At 39.0% G+C, this 19,666-nt stretch overlaps 2 protein-coding genes across 2 annotated transcripts in view; one reads left to right on the top strand and one right to left on the bottom strand.

Moving 5' to 3' along the window:
- Positions 1–1,746: 1,746 nt before the first annotated feature.
- On the bottom strand, positions 1,747–5,638 carry srp9 (signal recognition particle 9). The gene is made up of 3 exons (XM_006796222.3): positions 5,441–5,638; positions 5,225–5,293; positions 1,747–2,441 (listed from the first exon to the last, which is right to left on the bottom strand). Exons 1-3 carry the CDS (start codon positions 5,510–5,512, stop codon positions 2,322–2,324), a joined length of 261 nt encoding a protein of 86 aa, XP_006796285.1. The 5' UTR covers positions 5,513–5,638; the 3' UTR covers positions 1,747–2,321.
- A 7,470-nt stretch (positions 5,639–13,108) lies between these two features.
- Positions 13,109–19,666, top strand: part of enah (ENAH actin regulator) — a 130,247-nt gene continuing 123,689 nt past the window's right edge. Inside the window, exon 1 of the mRNA XM_035910101.2 lies at positions 13,109–13,481. Coding sequence (XP_035765994.2) covers positions 13,477–13,481 — 5 coding nt within the window. The 5' untranslated portion in view covers positions 13,109–13,476. The remainder of the gene's footprint in view (positions 13,482–19,666) is intronic.

Genomic DNA, 19,666 nt, shown 5'->3' with positions numbered 1-19,666 from the left:
CACTGTTGCCTCAGAGCAAGAAGGTCCTGGATTTGAATCTGCTAACCTGGAGTGTATCTGTGCAGATGTGAGTAGCTGGGCTCTCTCTGTGCGTTCCTCTTCTTCCCAAAGGAATGTGATTCTAATTTGTGAATATGAGTGTGTATAGTTGTCTTTCTCTATGTGTCAACCTGGTGACAGACGTGAAACCTGTGCCCTGTTGTTGCCCAATGACACCTGGGTTGGACTCTTGCCACCTTGAATTGAATACGCAGAAGAAAAATGGACGGACCTTTAATAAAGATCTTCATATTTTTGGCGAGCACGTGTGGTTATACTATGATAAACGTAACTTTCAGCATTTGTATTACTGATGAAAATGTTGACAGGGAAGACCCAAATACACATGTTTGTAGTTAGTTAGAAAAAAAAGGCACTTTGACTACAAATGAAAAATGAATGAATATTCCTGAATATTTACAAGAAGACAACTCAACAACAGGGAGCCAGCAAAGAAAAGAACAATAGGTACAGAGATACTGAAAAACAAATTACAATCAATTCACGATTTACAGATCAAAGTTGATCTATGAAGGAACAAAACACATCAATCACATGTAGTTTGTTTTTTATGTGGAGAACGTCATCCTGCATCACTGATTTATTGGTGGCTTAGGCTGTTGGACATTTGCACCTTAGAGAGCTCAAGGAGCTCAGTGACACGCTAATCCAGATCTGGAAAAAGATCCCCAGGACACCATCCACTGTTACATTAGGAGCATTCTCCAACAACCTCATCCCCAGTTCCACTCATTGGGGAGAGCACATCATGTTTGGGACCGTTCTTCAGCTGCCATCCTACCTCAGATCCGGGGTCTGTACAAGGAAGAAGGTTCAGCATATCCAGCTGCTCATTTCACAAAACTATAATTTTAGAAACCGACATATTATCATATATCATTGTCTCTATTTTGTCTTTCAACAAGAGGTTTGTATACTCCTGTTTTTCTTCATGTGCAGCTTTCCTTATTCTCTTTGGACTTGCCCCCAGGCTCCTTATTTCTATTGTTTGGATTTTGTGAATGTACTGGTAATTTCAGCAATTAAAGGCTCACTTTGAAGTCATCCTTGCGTTTATGTGCCTGCATTAAACACTCACTCCAGCTTTAAATATGACAAATAGAAATTTTTATTTTTGCTTCTGTAATACCTTTTTCATATTGATCACTATGAATGAAAAAGTAAAAACGAACTTGAAAAATAATTGGACCAAGAATAAAAAAAGTTACATAATTCATGAAGGGTTTTTTTCTTCCTGGGAAAAACTTAATTAAAACAAACATAACTTTTTCAGCTTTACTGGAATACACAGAAGGCCGCTAAATGATCCATGTCCATCTGAGGACAGGATGTTGACCGACACGCAGGTGATCGTTTAAATTAGTAAGCCCTTTTTAATTCCGTTTGCTTTGCTAGATAATATTGCTTAAATTTGTTTTGTTTTTCTAAATCAGCATTTATATTATATGTTTATTTACTTTGACTGAGATTTGTTTGGTCATGTATTATGACTGAGCTACATAAAACTGTACTTTTTGATTTTGTTGCATTTGAGTTATTTTAACTGCTTGGGCTAAATAAAGGACATGTTATCTCATTAATTCAAACCCAATGTCATATAAGCTGTCTGGCATAATGACGTTGATGTATGACTGTTGAACACAATATAATCCATAATGAGATGAATAAAAGAGCTATATTGCTGACTGGGGTAAACAACCATTTATTGAACATGTCAGTGTGGAAACACTGGGTTTTCTCCACACCCTTGCTGGGAAATCAGAAAGCTCTGTTTCATTCATGTGGCACAATGAGGGGGGAGAAAAATCAAAATAAACTGGGCTTAAACTGAATCTGACATAGCTAGAAAGATGAAAAAAAAGACAAGTTATCTTCATTGCCCATCTTTTTCTTCCCCTTCAAAACTAAAAATTTATGGAAATGTCTTTAAAGAATTCAAGGTGCCAAAGCTGCTTACACAGCAGCTAATGTTGTCCCACCCCTACACAGATCTTACATTTAACTTACACCATTATGGATATGATAATGCCTGTAAAGGAAAGGTGGACAGTGAAACTTAAAAAACAAATCCTGAAAATATATACAGTATATATCTATAGCTTCTCTGGCAGCATTAAACCAGTGTAAGCAGCCAGATCCAGCTCCCCACATTCCCGTTTTACAGACTCGTCCCACTCTGATGTTTCTATTCTCTCAGCAGCACCACCATGTCCTCTGAACTCAGTCCGAGAGCTCCAAAACTTTAGCTCTTCAAGAGCATTTTAGTCCGTCTCCATGGCACCACTGTGCGTCTCCTTGGACACCATGAGTCTCATCAGCTTCCCATGGAGCTTTTCAATCTTCTTCACGTCCTGGGCCTGGTCTGTCTTGTATTGTAAACACTGTAAAGATGGAGAAGACACCAAATGACGGCAGTTACAGCATGAAAACTACAGGTTTTTACTGTTTTATAGTAGTGATTAAGGAGTCACCTAAATGATAGAGTTACATTGTTGCTTTCTTTTGGTGGTGCACACCTTTTTGTAAATCAATAATTGCTTGATACAGAGTTACATTATTTTGGCATGTGTACACAGTTCTACACTCAATGCCTTTTTAAAATAAATCTTACTATAATTATGTGACAAGAACACAATCAGCATCTTCTTATCTCATGGATGAAATCCAAACTTCAATTTCTTAGACTGTAACTGGTCACAGAAGTCATTGTTATGCTTTGTAGCCTTGTGTAGCAGCACCACAGACTTCCACTTGAGCAAGACCCACTATCAACAACAATATTCCAACACATTGGAGCTGGGGTTGGGTTTACAACCATGAGATGTGAGCCTTAAGAGAGCTCAGCAACATCCAGGAACACCCCACCACTACAACTAATTAAGCCAGCACCAAGTACCCAGGAAAGACCCACACAGACACAGGGAGAACATGCAATCTCCACAGAGAATGAACCTAGCCAGGATTCAAACCAGGGACATTTTTGCTGTAAAGTTACAGTGAAAACAACCAATTCAGGTCCCTGGCAGGTCAACCGGTGCATCTCTAGAAAACATCAACCAAACAACACGCACTATGACACAGCTGTGCTTGATGTGTTGGTTACCACACAGCCCCACTTATATTCTCATATGAATAATACTAGACTCAAAGCAGTCTTCACCATGTATCACAACCCAAAAATTAAAGATATTAATTCCATTCCAAAGATCCATTAATTACTTTATACAAACTGTATGCAATGATTTACAAAGGGTCATTCCGATTTTGATACAAATTTCATGGCCCAAGTAAAGGCTTGTCTAGCCACTTTCAAGTCATTTGTTTCCACAGGCAATAATAAAATATGGCTCTCTCAAAACTTTATCTCAAAAAGGTAAAAGCCTGAAATTTTCACTTGTTTTTCTTTACACAGAGCTGAATCAGGACCAGTAATTTGTGACTGAAATATATAAAAACAAATGCCAGTACTGGCTAGTTTAAAACTATAAGCAGTCCTGTAAAGTACCATATATGAGCACACATTAATAATAATACAAAATAAATACATAAATAAAAACCTTCACATTGAGAAGTACTTATAACTGAGATCATTATTTTGTTAAATATATGCATATCCTTCATTTTTCAAGACCCACGTTGTAAGCAGCATGGTCAAGAAGCAGTCTCATATTTCAGATTATGCTATCTATCCATCTTTGCGCACACACACAAACTTTTGCAGCGTTCATTCATGCAGTCAGTATATCGAATGCTTGTGGCAGTTGTGGCATTAAGATTAGGGCTAGGTTATACTCATACATCAGACTGCAAGTCATGCCACGTCGACATGGCAACTTGGCTTTGCAAGACTACTTATGTGGAATAACTTACTAAGCCATTTTTTGTAACTTTTACTTGTTTTGCTATATTTACTTTTCAAGATCAATTCTACCTACCACTTTGAGACTTATCGCCCTGAAGAAGTCTTGTAATTAAGATTACATTTAAAACTCCTACCAGCAAGCAGGGATCAGGAAATTTAAAAAGTATTCTACGTGTTTTATTTTGTATTATTGTGAAATACAGCTAGACACCACTCACAAGCTGTTGCTCAGTGGCTTTTGCCATGTGATATTTGTATTATTAGTGTGTGCTAAAATATGGCACTTTAAGTGCTTAATTTATTCATTTTTTATATTTTTATAACCAATGCACTTTAAAAAAAAAAAAGTGTGTCCTAAAGTACAGAGTCTGTTTCAATCCTGTACTAAGAAATATCAAAATGAAAATTTCCAGCTTTTATCTTTAATAGTTTTAATAGTTTGAGATGTTCATGTTCAAACATTGCCTCAAATTTCAAAGTGCAAATTTCAAAGTGCACAAACATGCTAAATGGAGATGTTGAGCAGAAGGCTCACAATGATTTGAGACTGAATTAATCATATGCCATTACCTCACTTAAAGAAAAAGTGGGCAAGGTGGCATGATAATCTACATACTGTCATTTTCTCCTGTGCCTAAGAACCATTTAAGCCTTTACGCTGATTTTATATGAATTTATGGATAAATGATTTTAAAACGAAATTAAATCTAAGAACTTTCTTAGCATTTTGACAATGGGATCTACTCTAAGTATTAGGAAAGTTTGTGAATATAGGGCTAGATGTCAATATTATAGATCTGTAGTCCTCTCTAAAGATGAGTTTACCCGCCAACCTTCCAAACAAAATCATAGAAGTGAAGAATTTGGGATATCTGGAATATAATGCAGCCAGGCCATTAGACATTGGATATCACTGTCAAGTAAGCCTAATATTTCTACCATAAAATGAACACGGAAAAAGTACAAAGTATACAAAAATCCAGCACAACACAGGAAGAAGAAAAACAGCTAAAATGGTGTATCCCCCTCCCACTGCTCACACTTTATTACACAACAAAATGTAAAAGATTACAGGGGCTTTATTAAACAAAAAAAACCTCGCAGCTGCTAGCCTACTTGTGTTACTCCGCTACACGTTACGATTTAGCCTCACACAAACTAGTACCAAAAAACTCAGAAAACAAAGAAAGAAGTTTCTGGCTGCTCGTCCAAAAAACGAGTTTTAAGAGGTTTCTCAAGATAACCTCTCATATTTCACTGGCTGGTACAAACAATTCCACGTTTTTTCCTCGGTGTACTTACCACAGCATTGTCAGTCACTTTAATGCACAGGTTTCCGTCGCAGTGTCTGTATTTTAGAACCACTCTGACCTGAAAAAAAAAAAAAAAACATAACAAAAATGTTCAGAATTTAACATGAAAAAATATTGAACCAACAGTCAGCACAGTCACGTTGCTAACGTGCCATCTAGCTAACAGGCTATCCAGTATGGTACTTATTAAATAAAGTGTTATTACCTTCATTGGGTCTGTCAGATACAGTTTTTCTGCTGCACGGGCGAACTCCTCCCACGTCTGATAGTAAGGCATTGTTTTCACAAAGCTACAATACTAACAAAAGCAGAAAACAAGTTTGAATCGGATGTTCGCGTTTGCTAACTTCGGAACACCACATCAGCAGCAACGTGAGTACAACCAATCACACCGAAGAGACCACGGCGCCGAACCCATATCCGGTGTGCACATTCAAAATAAAAGCACAAGACTTGAGCTTACTGAAAAATCACAAAAAAAGTTTTGAGTACCGTAATCGAGCAGTGCTCCCTTACAAGCTATTAAAAGAGACAACGAACTGAAACACTGACTTGATAAATATCCTAGACCTGATTAGACCTTTGATCTTTTAGGCCTGAAACTCTGATTGGGACCTGATATTTTTGCTTGTTTTCTTTTTTCTTTTTTCTTTTTTTTTTTTTTGGGGGGGGGGGGGGGTCTCCGTATGCTTGTTTGAGTGTGTCATTTCATTCATCTGAAGGTGGCAAAATTCCCTCTGAATAAATAAGGGCCTTCAAAAAAAAATTATGTGCTGTGAACACAGGCCATAGAAAAGAAAAATCCAACACTGAGGGAAATCAATGTCACTAATGGAGCAGAGAGAAAATAAAATAATGTAGACTAATAGAAATCATCTAACTCTTATGTCTTGGGGTGAGTTTAGTCAGAAAGATATGATTATATATTTAAAAACAGCACCAGCAATGAAATATTACAAAGTTTTAAAACGTTTACATTTAATTTAAGCTTTCAAAATTAATGTTTCATCAAGATACGACCACATGATATAGGCTGACCTGAAATGCAAGATGAATAAATTGATATAACATACTTCCTCAATGAGCCTTTTTTAAACAGTGGTTTTAAAAGATTAAGTTATAAGCAAACACATAACAAATAGCTCAAATAAGCAGAATGGTATAAAAGGCAATAAGAGGCAAACACGTTTGTTGATAAGGCACAAACCTGAAATTTTATTAAATGCAATCAAATAAAATCAGCATACACTTAAATTTTTGAAAGTAATAACATAACACATGACAAAGTAAATAGATATTTCGAATTCAACAAAGCAAAAGTAAGCAGTTACGCAGAGTCATATAGAACAGTTTTTAATTTGTTTATTTATTTTTCTATTTATTTAAGACACTGTACACTTTATGGAATGTCATACACTAGTTCAGTAACGTAAATCTTGCCTCTCGTTTTTCTGAGTAGGCGGGATGGTTTGTTTTGCTTTTGTTTTGAAATTGTACACAGGCCTAGACCCGGAAATGTTCCTGTGATGTAAAGCGTGGGAATGTCTTTATGTCGCCTCCAAGTGGTTGTGGTTAAAGACGACTAAAATAACAAAATATGTATATCAAAATTTAAAATCATACACCCCAAATATTTAGAATATTGAACGGCAGCAAAGTAAAGTACTTAAGTAATAATAATACAAATAACAATAAGAAGAAGAAATGAGAAAAAAAAAATGAGGACATGTAAATTTAAAGTAAAAAATATTATATGTTGAAAATGAGAAATTATTATTATATTTTAAACATATGTGATCATTTTAAATGTGGCTGTTAAATTAAAAGAGAAAATCACAATCACAACACAAAGTTTTAAAGAAGTGAACAATTTCATCCAGAGTGATACATATTAATTACAAACACAAAGGACAGGAACGAGAAACGAGTACTAATGTACTACTCCTTTTTATCAGTTAAGTAGAGTTTCTAAATTATTTACACATGACTGCACTCTGTTTTGATTTACACATTACACATAACACATAAAAAGAGGGTTATACCTTCACACTATTATCACGTAAATGTCAAAGACTTGGGGTGTGAAGTGAACCCAACTACATGAAATAGAATCTCTGGGTCTTTGCCACTAATTTGTTAAGATTAGTGGCAAAGAACCAGTTAGGCTTTTTTCTTAACCTAACTGGTTAAGAAAAAAAAGCATAGCAGCAGGAAAAATATCTTGTAATTGAAGCACAGCAAAAAAAAAAAAAAAAAACCTCAGGAAACTAAACTGATGCCCAGAGAAACAAACAGGAAAAAGATACAACTGCACGGAGACAAAGACTGACAAGATGACAGATAAAGGAAAACAGAGGAGGGCAAAGGATATAGGAAGCAACATATATGGAAACCTCGAAGGAATTAAACACACAAGAAATAAAGTCAAAGTAGCAAATGGACCAAGAATGACAAAATAATGTTTTGCAAATTAACACAAAGAAAACAACCTTAACAGTCACTGTGAATCCTCTGAGGTCGAAGAAACCCCAATTCTTACCCAGGGCTATCACAGTATGTAATTTTTGTTTTTATGAAATTGTTCTCTCAAGTCTTCACAACCAGGGAGCAAAGAAAATAATAATTTTAACTGAAACACATCTAAATCTTCTCACGTTTTTCCTAAAAACTTAGGGTTCCATTTATGACTTAATCTCTTAAAGCAGGGGTGGGGAACTCCAGGCCTCAAGGGCCGGTGTCCTGGAGGTTTTAGATATCACCGTGGGTCAACATGCCTGATTTAAATGATTAGTTCATTATGAGGCCTCTGGAGAACTTCAAGACATGTTGAAGAGGTAATTTGGGAATTTAAATCAGCTATATTGGATAAAGGACACATCTAAAACCTGCAAGACACTGGCCTCTGAAGCCTGGAGTTCCCCACCCCTGTCCTAGAGCTCAGAGGATTAGGACTAATAAGTACCAATGCACCTAAGGTACTAGAAAAATATTTTAGTGAAGTAAGTGTGGAAAAGAATTACAGTACCCAAATACAAAAATTTTTTTTAACACTGGCAGAATGTTGGTAATGTTGTGGAGATCATTTCATGGTCTCCACACTAGATGGCAGACAGAGTTCACTGGCATATTAGTCTGGGGTGAACTTTAGAGACCTAATGAGCGCAGAAGAAAACTGATGCAACAAAACTGAGTTCAGATCAGGCTGCTTGCATCAGGATTTGGATGGTGCCCTTTTGCCTTTGAGCAGTTTGCAGTGAGAGTACGCTTCATTTGCTTCAGATCTAATGACATTTACTGCTTCATTGTGTTAGATGTCAGAATAACAGAGCTGGTGAGGAGTGGGCGTTGTGCTGACGGTTCATTTATCATCGGTGAGTCAGTCACAGCTCAGTCACTCGAGTGGATGACTTGTATTGATTCCGGATTTTAGGATGGATGGTGCTAGTGTTTCGACACGTACGCACCCACGGGGACTCCATCCTCACAGAAGAACACAGCGACAAGACCCTTCATGAACAGACTGACAAAACACAGGCTTTTAGCACGAAGAACCTGCATCTCAGAGGCAACATTGCAAACTATAGCTGCCTCTAATGTTGTGGTAAAAGTCTGTTTGTCCTTTCCACCACATACAGTTTGATAATGATATTTCTAGGAAGTCCTAGAAGAGGATAATAGAATGTGTAATCTGTTATGTTTTGGGATTTGCCACCTTCCACTTCCAGTCTACAAGAACTATAGAGTCAGGTCTTTCCCTTCGGCTAGTTTAAAACCACAACGACACACAGGAGTGGTTTGTGCACTTATTCAATTCAGGGAGGAGGAGGATCTCCTTCAGCTACATAAAGAAATAGTCCTTTCAGTTTTGTAGACTAACTGATTCAGCCTCACCTTTGATAAGCTTCTTTCAGCCCTTTTGTGTGTCAGTAGCTTACAGGACTTCACTTGATGATGGACATGTGATATATCCCACACACATATGGCTGAAATTCAAGCAACCAGTTAAAATAGAAACACTTGCTGTGGCTGCAGATCTGTAATGGTGACAACAGGATGACAATTTTGCGTCTCGCTGACTTGCACATTAATAATCGTCAGGGATCAGCAGTCAGCGTTTTTACCACACCAGCATGAACTCTCACATCAGTCCACTCACACATAAACACACACCCGCAGTAGAGAGTGACCAGCAGTAAATCACACAGTTTGTGTCAGGCACCACCTGTGGCAGAACATCAGCTGTCTGTGTTTCTGACACCTGTTTGTCTTTGTGGGGAGGGCTACAAGTTGTTTTTTTGTGTGTGTGTACTTGAAAGTAAAATCCTCAAATGTATTTTCTCAGTCAAAGACATTAATAAAAATTCCCATCAGAGTAGGGAGGGATCCTTTATGAGACAAAGCCTGTTAAAAGCTTGAGAACCACTGAATCACACTAAAGTCTGAATGTTTCCAGCTTTCATTTTACAGTGTGTACAGTGTTCAGAAAGCATTCAGATGCCCCCCCCAATATCACATTTACATAGTCTTTGGCAAAAACACTTGTTAATTAGATCATGTGCGACATATTTCTCTTGATCATTGCTGAGATGTTTCTACACCTTGATTAGAGTCCACCTGTGCTAAACTCAATTGATTGGATGCGATCTGGAAAGACACACAGCTCTCTATAGAAGGTTTCACAGCTGATTATATATATGAGAGCAAAAAACAAGCCCAACAAGCACCCTTCCGAGAGCTGGTCACCCTGCCAAACTGGGCAGGGGGGGCATAGTGAGAGAGATGACCAAGGACCTAATGATCACTTTGACTAAAGGACAGAAGAAGAAGACCACATGGACAACTATCACTGGAGCTCTCCATTGATCTAGGCTTTATGACTAATAAGCAATATAATTCCAGCTGTGAAATAAATGTATGCAGTGAAATGTATAGTGCACAACCCTGAAATTTAGTGACGGAAACATGTAAGTACAGTGAAAGCACTTCACAAAACTTGCGACATGGCGTAACTCAGCTCATAACCTTAGCACGTCGGAGCAGTATGCCTCATGCGATAGAGCGGCTGTGGCGTGCAAGACCTCTGTCTGGTTGAGCATTTGGAGCCTCGCTACCAAACCGGCATTTCATCTCAGAGAAATTTATCCCAGAGAGAAGTAAAGCAAGTGTGTAAGTTCATCTCGGAATGTTTGTAAAGCATTCCCACGTTAAGCATAACAACGGATATATGTAGCGACTGCCCCTAATTCTCTCCCTCCCTCTCTTGTTGCTACTTCAATCATGAAACTGATCAATGATCAGCTGATCGGCTTTTCTGTCGCGAGTCCGTCTCTCTTGTTTGTTTTTGGCCCACTTTGCACCAGAAAGAGGAAACCAGCGGCTGAACAACAGCAGCACGTTTAAGCTTGATAAGCTGTTGTTAGAATTTATTTAATATTATTTCTACACCAGGATCTTTTTCTACGCAGCTGACGGCTGGTAACTGTGCAGGGGCGGGTCTAGCAAAGTTTTGCCAGGGGGACAGGTAGGGCATGCAGGGAACAGGGGGGTACTAAGAAATACTTCTCTTTCTTATTCTCATTTAAAATGTCTAGCTTTTAATAAATAATTATCTGAATCTTACACCCAAAGTTTTAATCTGATGTAAAATGTATAGAAGTCCATTACTGTAAATAGTAACTATTAAGTCTAATATACCCTAGCAAGCTATAGTACTTTTTCCTTTGGGAAGGTACCATCTGTACAGTCTGCAATTCTGTTGAAGAAAGATGTTGAATCTATTTAATTATATTAGAAAAATAATAGATTTCTGTGCATTTTATTTTCCTTACACGTGCATTAAAATAAAGTTGATTATGTCGGAGGGTGGGGGGTGGTTCCCTTTTTTTTTTTGCTGGGAGTTTTAGAACCCTATTAGTTAGGTTGTTTAATATTTCTGCTAAGTACTCTTTAAAATACCAGAATAGGGAGGATGGTGTAGGTTTAAGTTTATTAGATTGATCAGTATTGTTGAACAATTAAATATTTTGGGTGCACTGTATTTTTTGCATACAGGTATAACAGAATAGCTTTAGTTTAAAAAAACCAAAAACTTGACTATGAACTTATACAAAATGCAGCAAGATGTTAAAAAAACAGTTTTATTGATTAAAAAATACACTATATCGGATTCATATCGGTATCGGCAGATATCCAAATTTATGATATCGGTATCGGTATTGGACATAAAAAAGTGATATCGTGCCATCTGTAGTTTAAGCCACTCAGACTGTGACCAAACATGATTCTGTGGTTTGATTAAACTTTGTGGCCTCAGTTCTAAATATTATGTCTGAAGGAAACCAGGCAGAGCTTATGACCTACTCAATATCATCCCTACAATGAAGCATGGTGGCATCATGGTGTCTGGCTATTTTTCAGCAGAAGGGACTGGAGACTAATTAGGGTTTAGGGAAAGCTGAAAGTAGAAAAGTACAGAGACATCCTCAGTGAAAACCTGTTCCACATGTGGAACAGGTTTTCACTGAGGATTCAGAACTTTACAATTACTTGAAGGTTCACTTTCCAACATGACAATGACAACACAGGAGTGGCTTAGGACAACTCTACGAATGTCCTAGAGTAGCCCAGTTACTGACCTGAACTCTATTGAACATCTCTGTAGAAACCTGACAATGCCGACTTTCATCATCCAACCTGACTGTGGGGAACGAGAGTGCCACAGTGACTCTGTGTTTGGAAAAATCTCAGAGTCATTACATGATCTATAAAGCAGCTGTGGGAGTGTGTGTGTGTGTGTGTGTGTGTGTGGGGGGGGGGGGGGGGGGGGTTTGCCAGCTGGGAGCTTTTTAGTTTTTCCCCAGGAGACAGTTGCTCTACCCCCACCTGAGAGTAAAGACTGTCAAAGCAAAACACAACAAAACAAACAATAAGAAGAAAGAAAGTTGGGAAATAAATGTATAATGATTGTTGCTTGCTTACTTTCCAACTGTTTTCAGTTAGACTGACTAACATAATTACATAATTAAGACTTACATGTTAGTTATCAAGGGTATGAGTAAAATGTTGTGAATGTGTGTAAATCATAATGAAATCCATTTGAACTAGTGTCTATAAGTCCAGAAGTGTGTAAATTAAGATAAAGAACAACGGAGTGTTATTAAAGACATAACCAACTCCTTACAGAAACCAGTCAACGCAGAAACACTGAAAAAGTTATCCACCTCAGTTGTCAAGGGCAACCTGTACGTGCGACGTCTGACAAGCTGCGTAAATTGTTGCATTCAGGTACAGTGCGACATAACCAACTTATGCCGGCTCGCATGAAATAAAAAGCAGCAAGCCGGGTGCTGTTGCCTGAGTTATGTTTCGAACTAAATTAGCCTTCTGTTGTGTTTTTCCAAAATAAGCTTCATTTTATAAAAGGTACAATACATGAAGAAACCTGGACCAGTCCTAGATTGAAATGCATTAGAGGTTTCCACGACAGCAAAGTTGGTGGTAGAACACATACCTTGCAAGTGAAGAAAGGTTATTAAAACGTTATTTTGGGGGCAAACCTTTTAAACAGTTTTATTACATACGTGCTGATGCTAGACATGCCGATTTTTTTGTCCATGATGTAACCATTTAAATCAAAGTTCGTTTAGAAAAACTGCCCCAATAAGTGCCTGAAGGAGTTTCAAGACGAAAGCCAGTTAGCGAAAGGCAATACTTTTCTGTAGACACACCTGGCGCTGGTAAAATTCATTTTTTGTTTGTTTGTTTTAGGGAAGGGGGCATATTTATTCCCGAGAAACTTCAGAGTAGGACCTTACAGCGGGTAATTAAACGCAGCACATGTTGCGGCCAGCAGCCAGCGGCAGCAGACCGGTATCCGAGCGGCACAGCGCCGCATCACAGAGCTGAGTGCGTCAGAAACAGCCGAGAAACGCTGCGATTCTCCGCTTTAGTTCCCAGTGACTCAGTGCCAGCAGCGGAGCGGCGATGCTCTAGAACATGTAGGAGTCGACTGTTTCTTTTTAAGCCACCATTTTCTTTTTTATTTTCCTTTTTTGTACTTTTATCGGATAGCCCGCAAACTGTGAAACATCTTGTCACGCCGTCGTCGGGAGTCCCCATTCATCTTCGGTCGCTTGTATCGTTGAACCGAGCAGCGAACTTTGGTGAAAACTATACAGCAACTCAGCCGTCGTCGTTATTCAAAAGACTCTGTGACATATTTGGCCTGACACCACTTTCACCATGAGGTAAGAAGCCCCTGTCTTCATTCTGAAATAATGTGAGAGGAGTGAGTGGTTTTTTTTTTTTTGGGGGGGGGGGGGGGGAGATGAAACAATGAAAACTACAAAATAACGCCAACTTTGCTTCCATAACGGCTTGTATCGAGTAACCGGTACGCGCCCGCTTGCAGTGCCGTGTTCGCCTTATTAGAGGGTGTTTGTGGTCAGGTTTTATTAACGCCAGCAGGCGCGTTCAGTTGAATCTGAATTTGTGCTGCATTTGTGGACGTGCATGGGTTTGGAATGGCGCTCGCTTATTCCTCCTGCTGCTGCTACTCCCACTCTGCATGAGAGAGGATTATCTTTCAGCGGTGCTGCTGATGGGGTAGCATTTATTTGATGCCACATCATGATTGTCACACACGCGCAGAGAAGCACACAGAGAATGGCTGGTAAATAAACGCTAGCTCCATAGACACCCAGCCTGAGCGAGTCTGGTGGCAAATGGCGAAGACATATGATAGCTGCTTAAACACATAGTGCAGTTCTGACATGTGTCATGAACTCGGGAGGACACGGGTTTGACAGTGTTCGTGCAGCAGGTTGGATGAACCAACTGACAAAACCATCATAGCTTACCATGTGTGGCTGTTATGTAGCGTGGATGAAGTCTGTGTTTTCCATTAAAACATGATACCTTCTGAAGGGAAAGCCTATTCTTGCAGATACTTTGAACGGCTGCTTATTCTATGGAGGTCTGTTTTCCCCCAAATTATTTTCAGATATCTATTGTGCAAATTGTATTTACATTCTTTCAACTTTACTTCACTTATGGCAAAACACTTTTTGACAAGCAGGTTGTGCTTGATGGTGTCTCTTTTGACACAAGCATGTGTCAGTGCTTGTTTTATGTGGAGGTAAGACCCATTCCACACTGTGGTGTTTGGTGGTGACATAACAACGTGGGCTTTTGTGTAAGGGAAAAAAAGGGGGAATGTTGAATGATGTACAACATAGAAACAGATGGTAAGAAATCTTTTAACCCCATAGAGGAAAACGTTGAATGAATTCTGTTAGTAATGCTGTGATGTGGTGACCACAGGAAGTCAGTGATATTCAGTGACAGCAAAATATTCGCTGATGAGTCTCAAGTTAGATGTTTCTCAACTCCAAGGTGAGCATCTGAAGTGACTAGAAATTACTATTACTAATGGTAGAATCAGATGAAAATGGGCTCTAGTTTTGTCTCATTCATTTGGCAATAAAAACACTGCTTATGTTTGGAGAAGGGAGTAACTTACAACCCAACTATACCATCCCCACAGTGAAACACGGTGGTGGGACTATTATGCTGTGGGAATGCTTCAGTGCATTTGGAACTGGGAATCTCATCTAGAAGGAAATATGAATAAAGAAGGATATGTGTAGATTTTAAAAGAGAACCTCAAGCAGTCAGGAGCAAAAGTGGGTCTAGATTATCGCTTTTGTCAGAGAAATGACCCAAAACATACGCCATTCTTGTGAAGAACCATCATCCATAGTGAGTGTCCACATGAACAAAATTTCAGCCTCATATAGAGCTGAGTGTGGGAGTGAAAATGAATGCTGTGTTACTTTACTCTCTCTGGGGGTCATGATGTACAATGCATTTCTTGTGGCCTTATTTTCCACGATTCGGTGTAACATTGTTGCACAAGCCTTGAGGTTCCTGAAATGCCTCCTGCATGAGCAGTCACACTGTAATGTTACCACCAAAGTGTCAAGGTCTAGCACTGGCCTTGTTTAGATACATCATGCACAAAAGCTGTATTCTTTTTATTTTATTTTTTGTATTATTCTTTTTTTTTCTTCAGTTCATGTAGAGCTGCCATCTCCACAGGAATGTGTCCTGAAGAAATGTTGGATTTACTTGATTCTGTTTGACATGGCTAACATAGCACGGCAATGTTTGTCAGACATTTCCTGTTGCGTGTTTCATTTGTGATGCTCACATTCATCCAGACAAAGCTCGGTGTCAAAACCGCTTCTGTGGACATTTTGAGATCTTGATTTTACTTTGTGTGTGTGTGTGTGTGTGTGTGTGTGTGTGTGTGTGTTAAGAAGTGAGACATGCAGTGTGCAGGAGGCCTGCCTCCTTAAAGAAAGCCCTTAATTGAAGCCAGCTGTTGGAATCTCTCTGTAGGCCAAACTGTGGTTAACAATAGTTTTGGTTGTTTCAAAGAGCCGCATGTTGCGTCCGTGTCCCAGAATGGAAACCGCTAACTTCTCATGTCTCTCATTTTCCCATCCTCTTCCTCATATTTCTTAACAACTCCCTCATTAGTTGCTTTTAGTCTCTTATGAGTCCCTGAGCATGTCTTTTAAAGTACAAGGAGGAGCGCTGAAAATGAACATCACCAAACTGCGGATAGCAACAGAGAGAAATAAAGGCTGATGTAATTTTTAACACACGTTGTTTTCAGAGGCAGAAATCTTGTTTAGAAGGAATGTATTTGTTTGTCTGTATCATAGAACAGGTGTGTGGACGAGTGGCTGCCCCAGCTGCTCGCAGCTGACTCATGCAGGACACTTGTGTTTGGATCTGTTGTTGTTGGGTTTTTTTTTTGGTTTTTTTTGTCCTTTTCTTCTCCCCCATGTGCCACATGGCTGTGACCACATGAACACCCCAAAGTTATTATCCCATTGAGTATTCAGTACATGCTCCTGGAGGTGAGTATTAGCAAGCCATTTTCAAAATTATCCCCAGCAAAGCTCCGTTCAATTTGTTCACATTTGTTCCAATCATCACAGCAAAGAAGGCAGTTTGATTATTTAACTCACAGCTGGGAGAAGGTGACGGTGGGTGGATGAGTTGACATTTATTTTTGTGCCAGCCACGTTGAAGGGTTCCCCCGCCCCCCCAATATATTTAAATTTACAATAAGATATAAATCTTTACAATATATTTTTTTAGATGACTAATTAAACTTTTTTTCTTTCTTTCATAAAACATTTTGGCTTTTAAAATGGTAACTGCTACCTTTGCAGAGGCCAAGGAGACTTACTGAAAAACCCAAACTACTGACTGTTAATAAAGAAGTGAACACAGCAAAGTCTGAAAATGCAGTAGTGCCTTAAACCTGCATTCTTTCCAACAGCCATCCAGGGGCTGCTCTTGTGGTTGCAACATGTAGTGAGATTGTTTAAAAGTATGAGTGTGCAGTGTTCTTGGTTTCTCAGTCACATTCATCCTTTGCTTTTGATACCAAGGTTTAAAAATGGTGAAACTCAAGTCTTCAGAACATCAGTCCACAAACTGATTATATGGCTTTAGCAATCTTTTATGTAATGTCAATAACTCAGACATACAATATTAGCTTTTTTAAATTACAATACAATACAATTTTATTTATTTAGCACGTTTAAAACCAGGGGATACACCAAAGTGCTTCACAGTAAAAATAACGGTAAATGATTACACTGAACAGTAAGTCATTAAAACAAGGTAAAATAGAGAAAGTAGAGAAAACAAACAAAAAGCATTAGTAAGTAGAGAAAGGGAAAGATCATGATTATCCACAGAAATGAGTAGCGATACAGCAATTAATGAGAGGTGAGAATTAGCGAATTGGAAAAGCCAGGTTGAATAGGTAAGTTTTCAAGTGTGCTTTAAAGGATTGAATGGAGTCAGAGGCACAAATGGTAGCAGGAAGACTATTCCAGAGGTTTGGTGCTACAGAGGCAAAAGCACGATCACCCCTAGTCTTCAGACGGTGCCTGGGCTGGGCCAGAAGTAACTGACCGGAAGGTCGTAAAGAACGGCTGGGAGTATAGAGACTGAGGAGGTCGGTGAGATAGTCAGGGGCAAGGTTGTTTAGGCATTTGAAAGTAAGCAGCGGAACTTTAAAATCAATACAAAATTTAATAGGCAGCCAATGTATGTCAAACTTTCTAAATTTGTCAGTTTTAAAAAAATACAATGACAAGGTTATGTGAGTGGTTTGTCTGTTTGTTAGTAGAACTTCTCAGAAAGGTGGGGAAATATAATTCCAGTTTAACCATAGGTGAGGTTAGGCCCAGTTTACAAGTGATAAACTTCAGCTAAACGGATTTGGATTTAGGAATTATTTGAAGGATTCTTTACTGTTGCAAAATTGGGCATTTTGTGTCAGAACTTAACAAATTGATATCAAACTGGGTAAAAAATAAACAAAACAAAAGGATTGCGAGATGGTATTGATGACGTTAAAACGCCTATTGATTGTTTCACATCTATGTGTCTTGCTAGATCCAAGAACTTAGTTTATGAGTTCTTAATGAGGTGCATGTGTGAATGCTGGAAGATGTTTAGCAACATGGCCTCGTCCTGACTCTTAAGGTAAAAGGTACCTGGTGAATGGTCCTTCTTAAACCATTAGGAGAAGACTTTATATAATGCTTGTCAGCTTATTCTTCCATGTTCTGTCAGGGCACACATACCACCGATGCCAGCTTATCTCTGGCTGTTTGATAAGCAGCACTGTAAGGGCGATGGGGGGCTGTGAGGCGTCACAGTAATAATTCTTGACAACTGCTGAAGGGCCACGTGCCTCTGAGGCACTACAGGTTCACGCCACAGATGAATGGCAGGAGCTGAGGTCAGACTCCATTCAGCTTGGAACATTTTAATGTAAGTGTTGCACTGGAGGAACTGTTTATGAAGAGAAAAACACCCCCAGTCCCTCATGAGTTGAAGCTGGACTGCAGCCAGCTATGGTATCTAGCCCAAATGAGATATTAATGAGGTCATCCTAAGGCTAATTTGAAATTGGAATAAATGCAATACACTTTACGTTGACTTAGTGACTGTGTCTTCAGTCTTTTGATTCTGGTCTCTTCTTTGGGTTTATCGTATCTCAGAGAGTGACATAGAGTCAGGGATCATTTCCTCGTCTTTACAGGTCAGATTAATAGATTTTCTGACAATAATATTACAAGAAGTCTAAGGAGCTTGGAAAGAAAAGCGTTTGGACTTCTTTAAGTTGTCGCCAGTTGTCTTAAAGAAGTCCAGATGCTTTTCTATCCAAGCTCCTTAGACTACGATGACCTGGATGACTGAGAACCTTCTCAGACAATATTACAAGAACTCTGATTTGATTACAAAATGGACACATAATGGCATCGCTCTCTGTTAACTTCAGTGTAGCAGTCTTTGTCCACAAATCCCAGGGATTCAGCCCCCCCCTGTCTGTTCCCTATTGTAGAAACAAATGTGATCTCTAAAGGAAAGTGAGGAATTGGTAGCAAGCTCTGGAGGCACATTTGGCCTTCTTCCCCTCTAATACACAAGCTGATCGCAACCTGGTTTTCAAAGTTGGAATTTTTCAAAGGCCTTGTCCAGACTGGAAGTACAATGGTGTGTCTGTCTTTTTTTTTAATTTTATTTTTTTTATGAACTTTTTGAACAGGCCATTAACTTTATAAATCTTTGGGATCGCTATTCCTGTATTATGGTTTCCATGTAAATGCAAGGACTGGTCCAAGTTTCCCTCCAGATGCAAAGTGAGGGCTGCAGAGCTGCTGATGTGACCATGTGTTATTGTGATACCTGAATTGTCATATATTTTATATTCCTATAAAATGTTAGAATTTATTATAAACAGACCAATCAACTGGAAGAGTATAAGAGTATAATCTGACTATAAAACCAAATATATAATGTTGTCTGTTTATTGATTGGGGTGAATTGAACTATAAAATGTGAAATGGGACAGGAGAATAAAGGTGTTGTGCCAGAACAATTTCCTTTTGAAGTTTTTGGGGAAGATTTTGATCTCCTGGCGGCTTGCCATCATCTGCCCCTCATGCTTTCTCTCTCCCCGATTAATTTTTTTTCCCCTTCTCCTCTTTCTGCAGTTGCTGTCAGCCAGTCCATCCTTAATCTCACATTCTCATTTCTCTTCCAATCTACTCCAAAAAGGCCCGCTCTGCAGTCTTCTCTGAGCCAGGACCCCCACCCCCCCAAAGTTTTCATCCATTTGTCGTTCCAGATGAGTTTCATCCCTCATGACTGAGGTCTTATGTTTCGGCCCTCTGCTGGATGGCTGTTTACCGAGGTAAAGTCAACCAGAGGAGCAAAGTAATCATACCGTGGATTTGTGGCTGACACAGGGCCAGCTCTCCCAGGATTACTGCTGATTCACTCCAGTAAAAGATGTGACATGGAGCTCTTAGTATTAAGTCACCATAGGTAA

This window comes from Neolamprologus brichardi, chromosome 15 (genome assembly GCF_056152115.1).
Source record: "Neolamprologus brichardi isolate AB-2024 chromosome 15, ASM5615211v1, whole genome shotgun sequence".
Classification (NCBI taxonomy): Eukaryota; Metazoa; Chordata; class Actinopteri; order Cichliformes; family Cichlidae; genus Neolamprologus; species Neolamprologus brichardi.
Note: the sequence above shows the minus strand (reverse complement) of the source record. Positions and strands in the feature narration are given on the sequence as shown.

Coding starts and splice junctions, on each gene's coding strand:
- srp9 (XM_006796222.3), bottom strand. CDS start 5,512: ATGCCTTACTATCAGACGTGGGAGGAGTTCGCCCGTGCAGCAGAAAAA. Junction 5,294..5,440: donor ATCTGACAGACCCAATGAAG/GTAATAACACTT, acceptor TTTTTTTTTCAG/GTCAGAGTGGTTCTAAAATA. Junction 2,442..5,224: donor AAGTGACTGACAATGCTGTG/GTAAGTACACCG, acceptor CCATCTTTACAG/TGTTTACAATACAAGACAGA.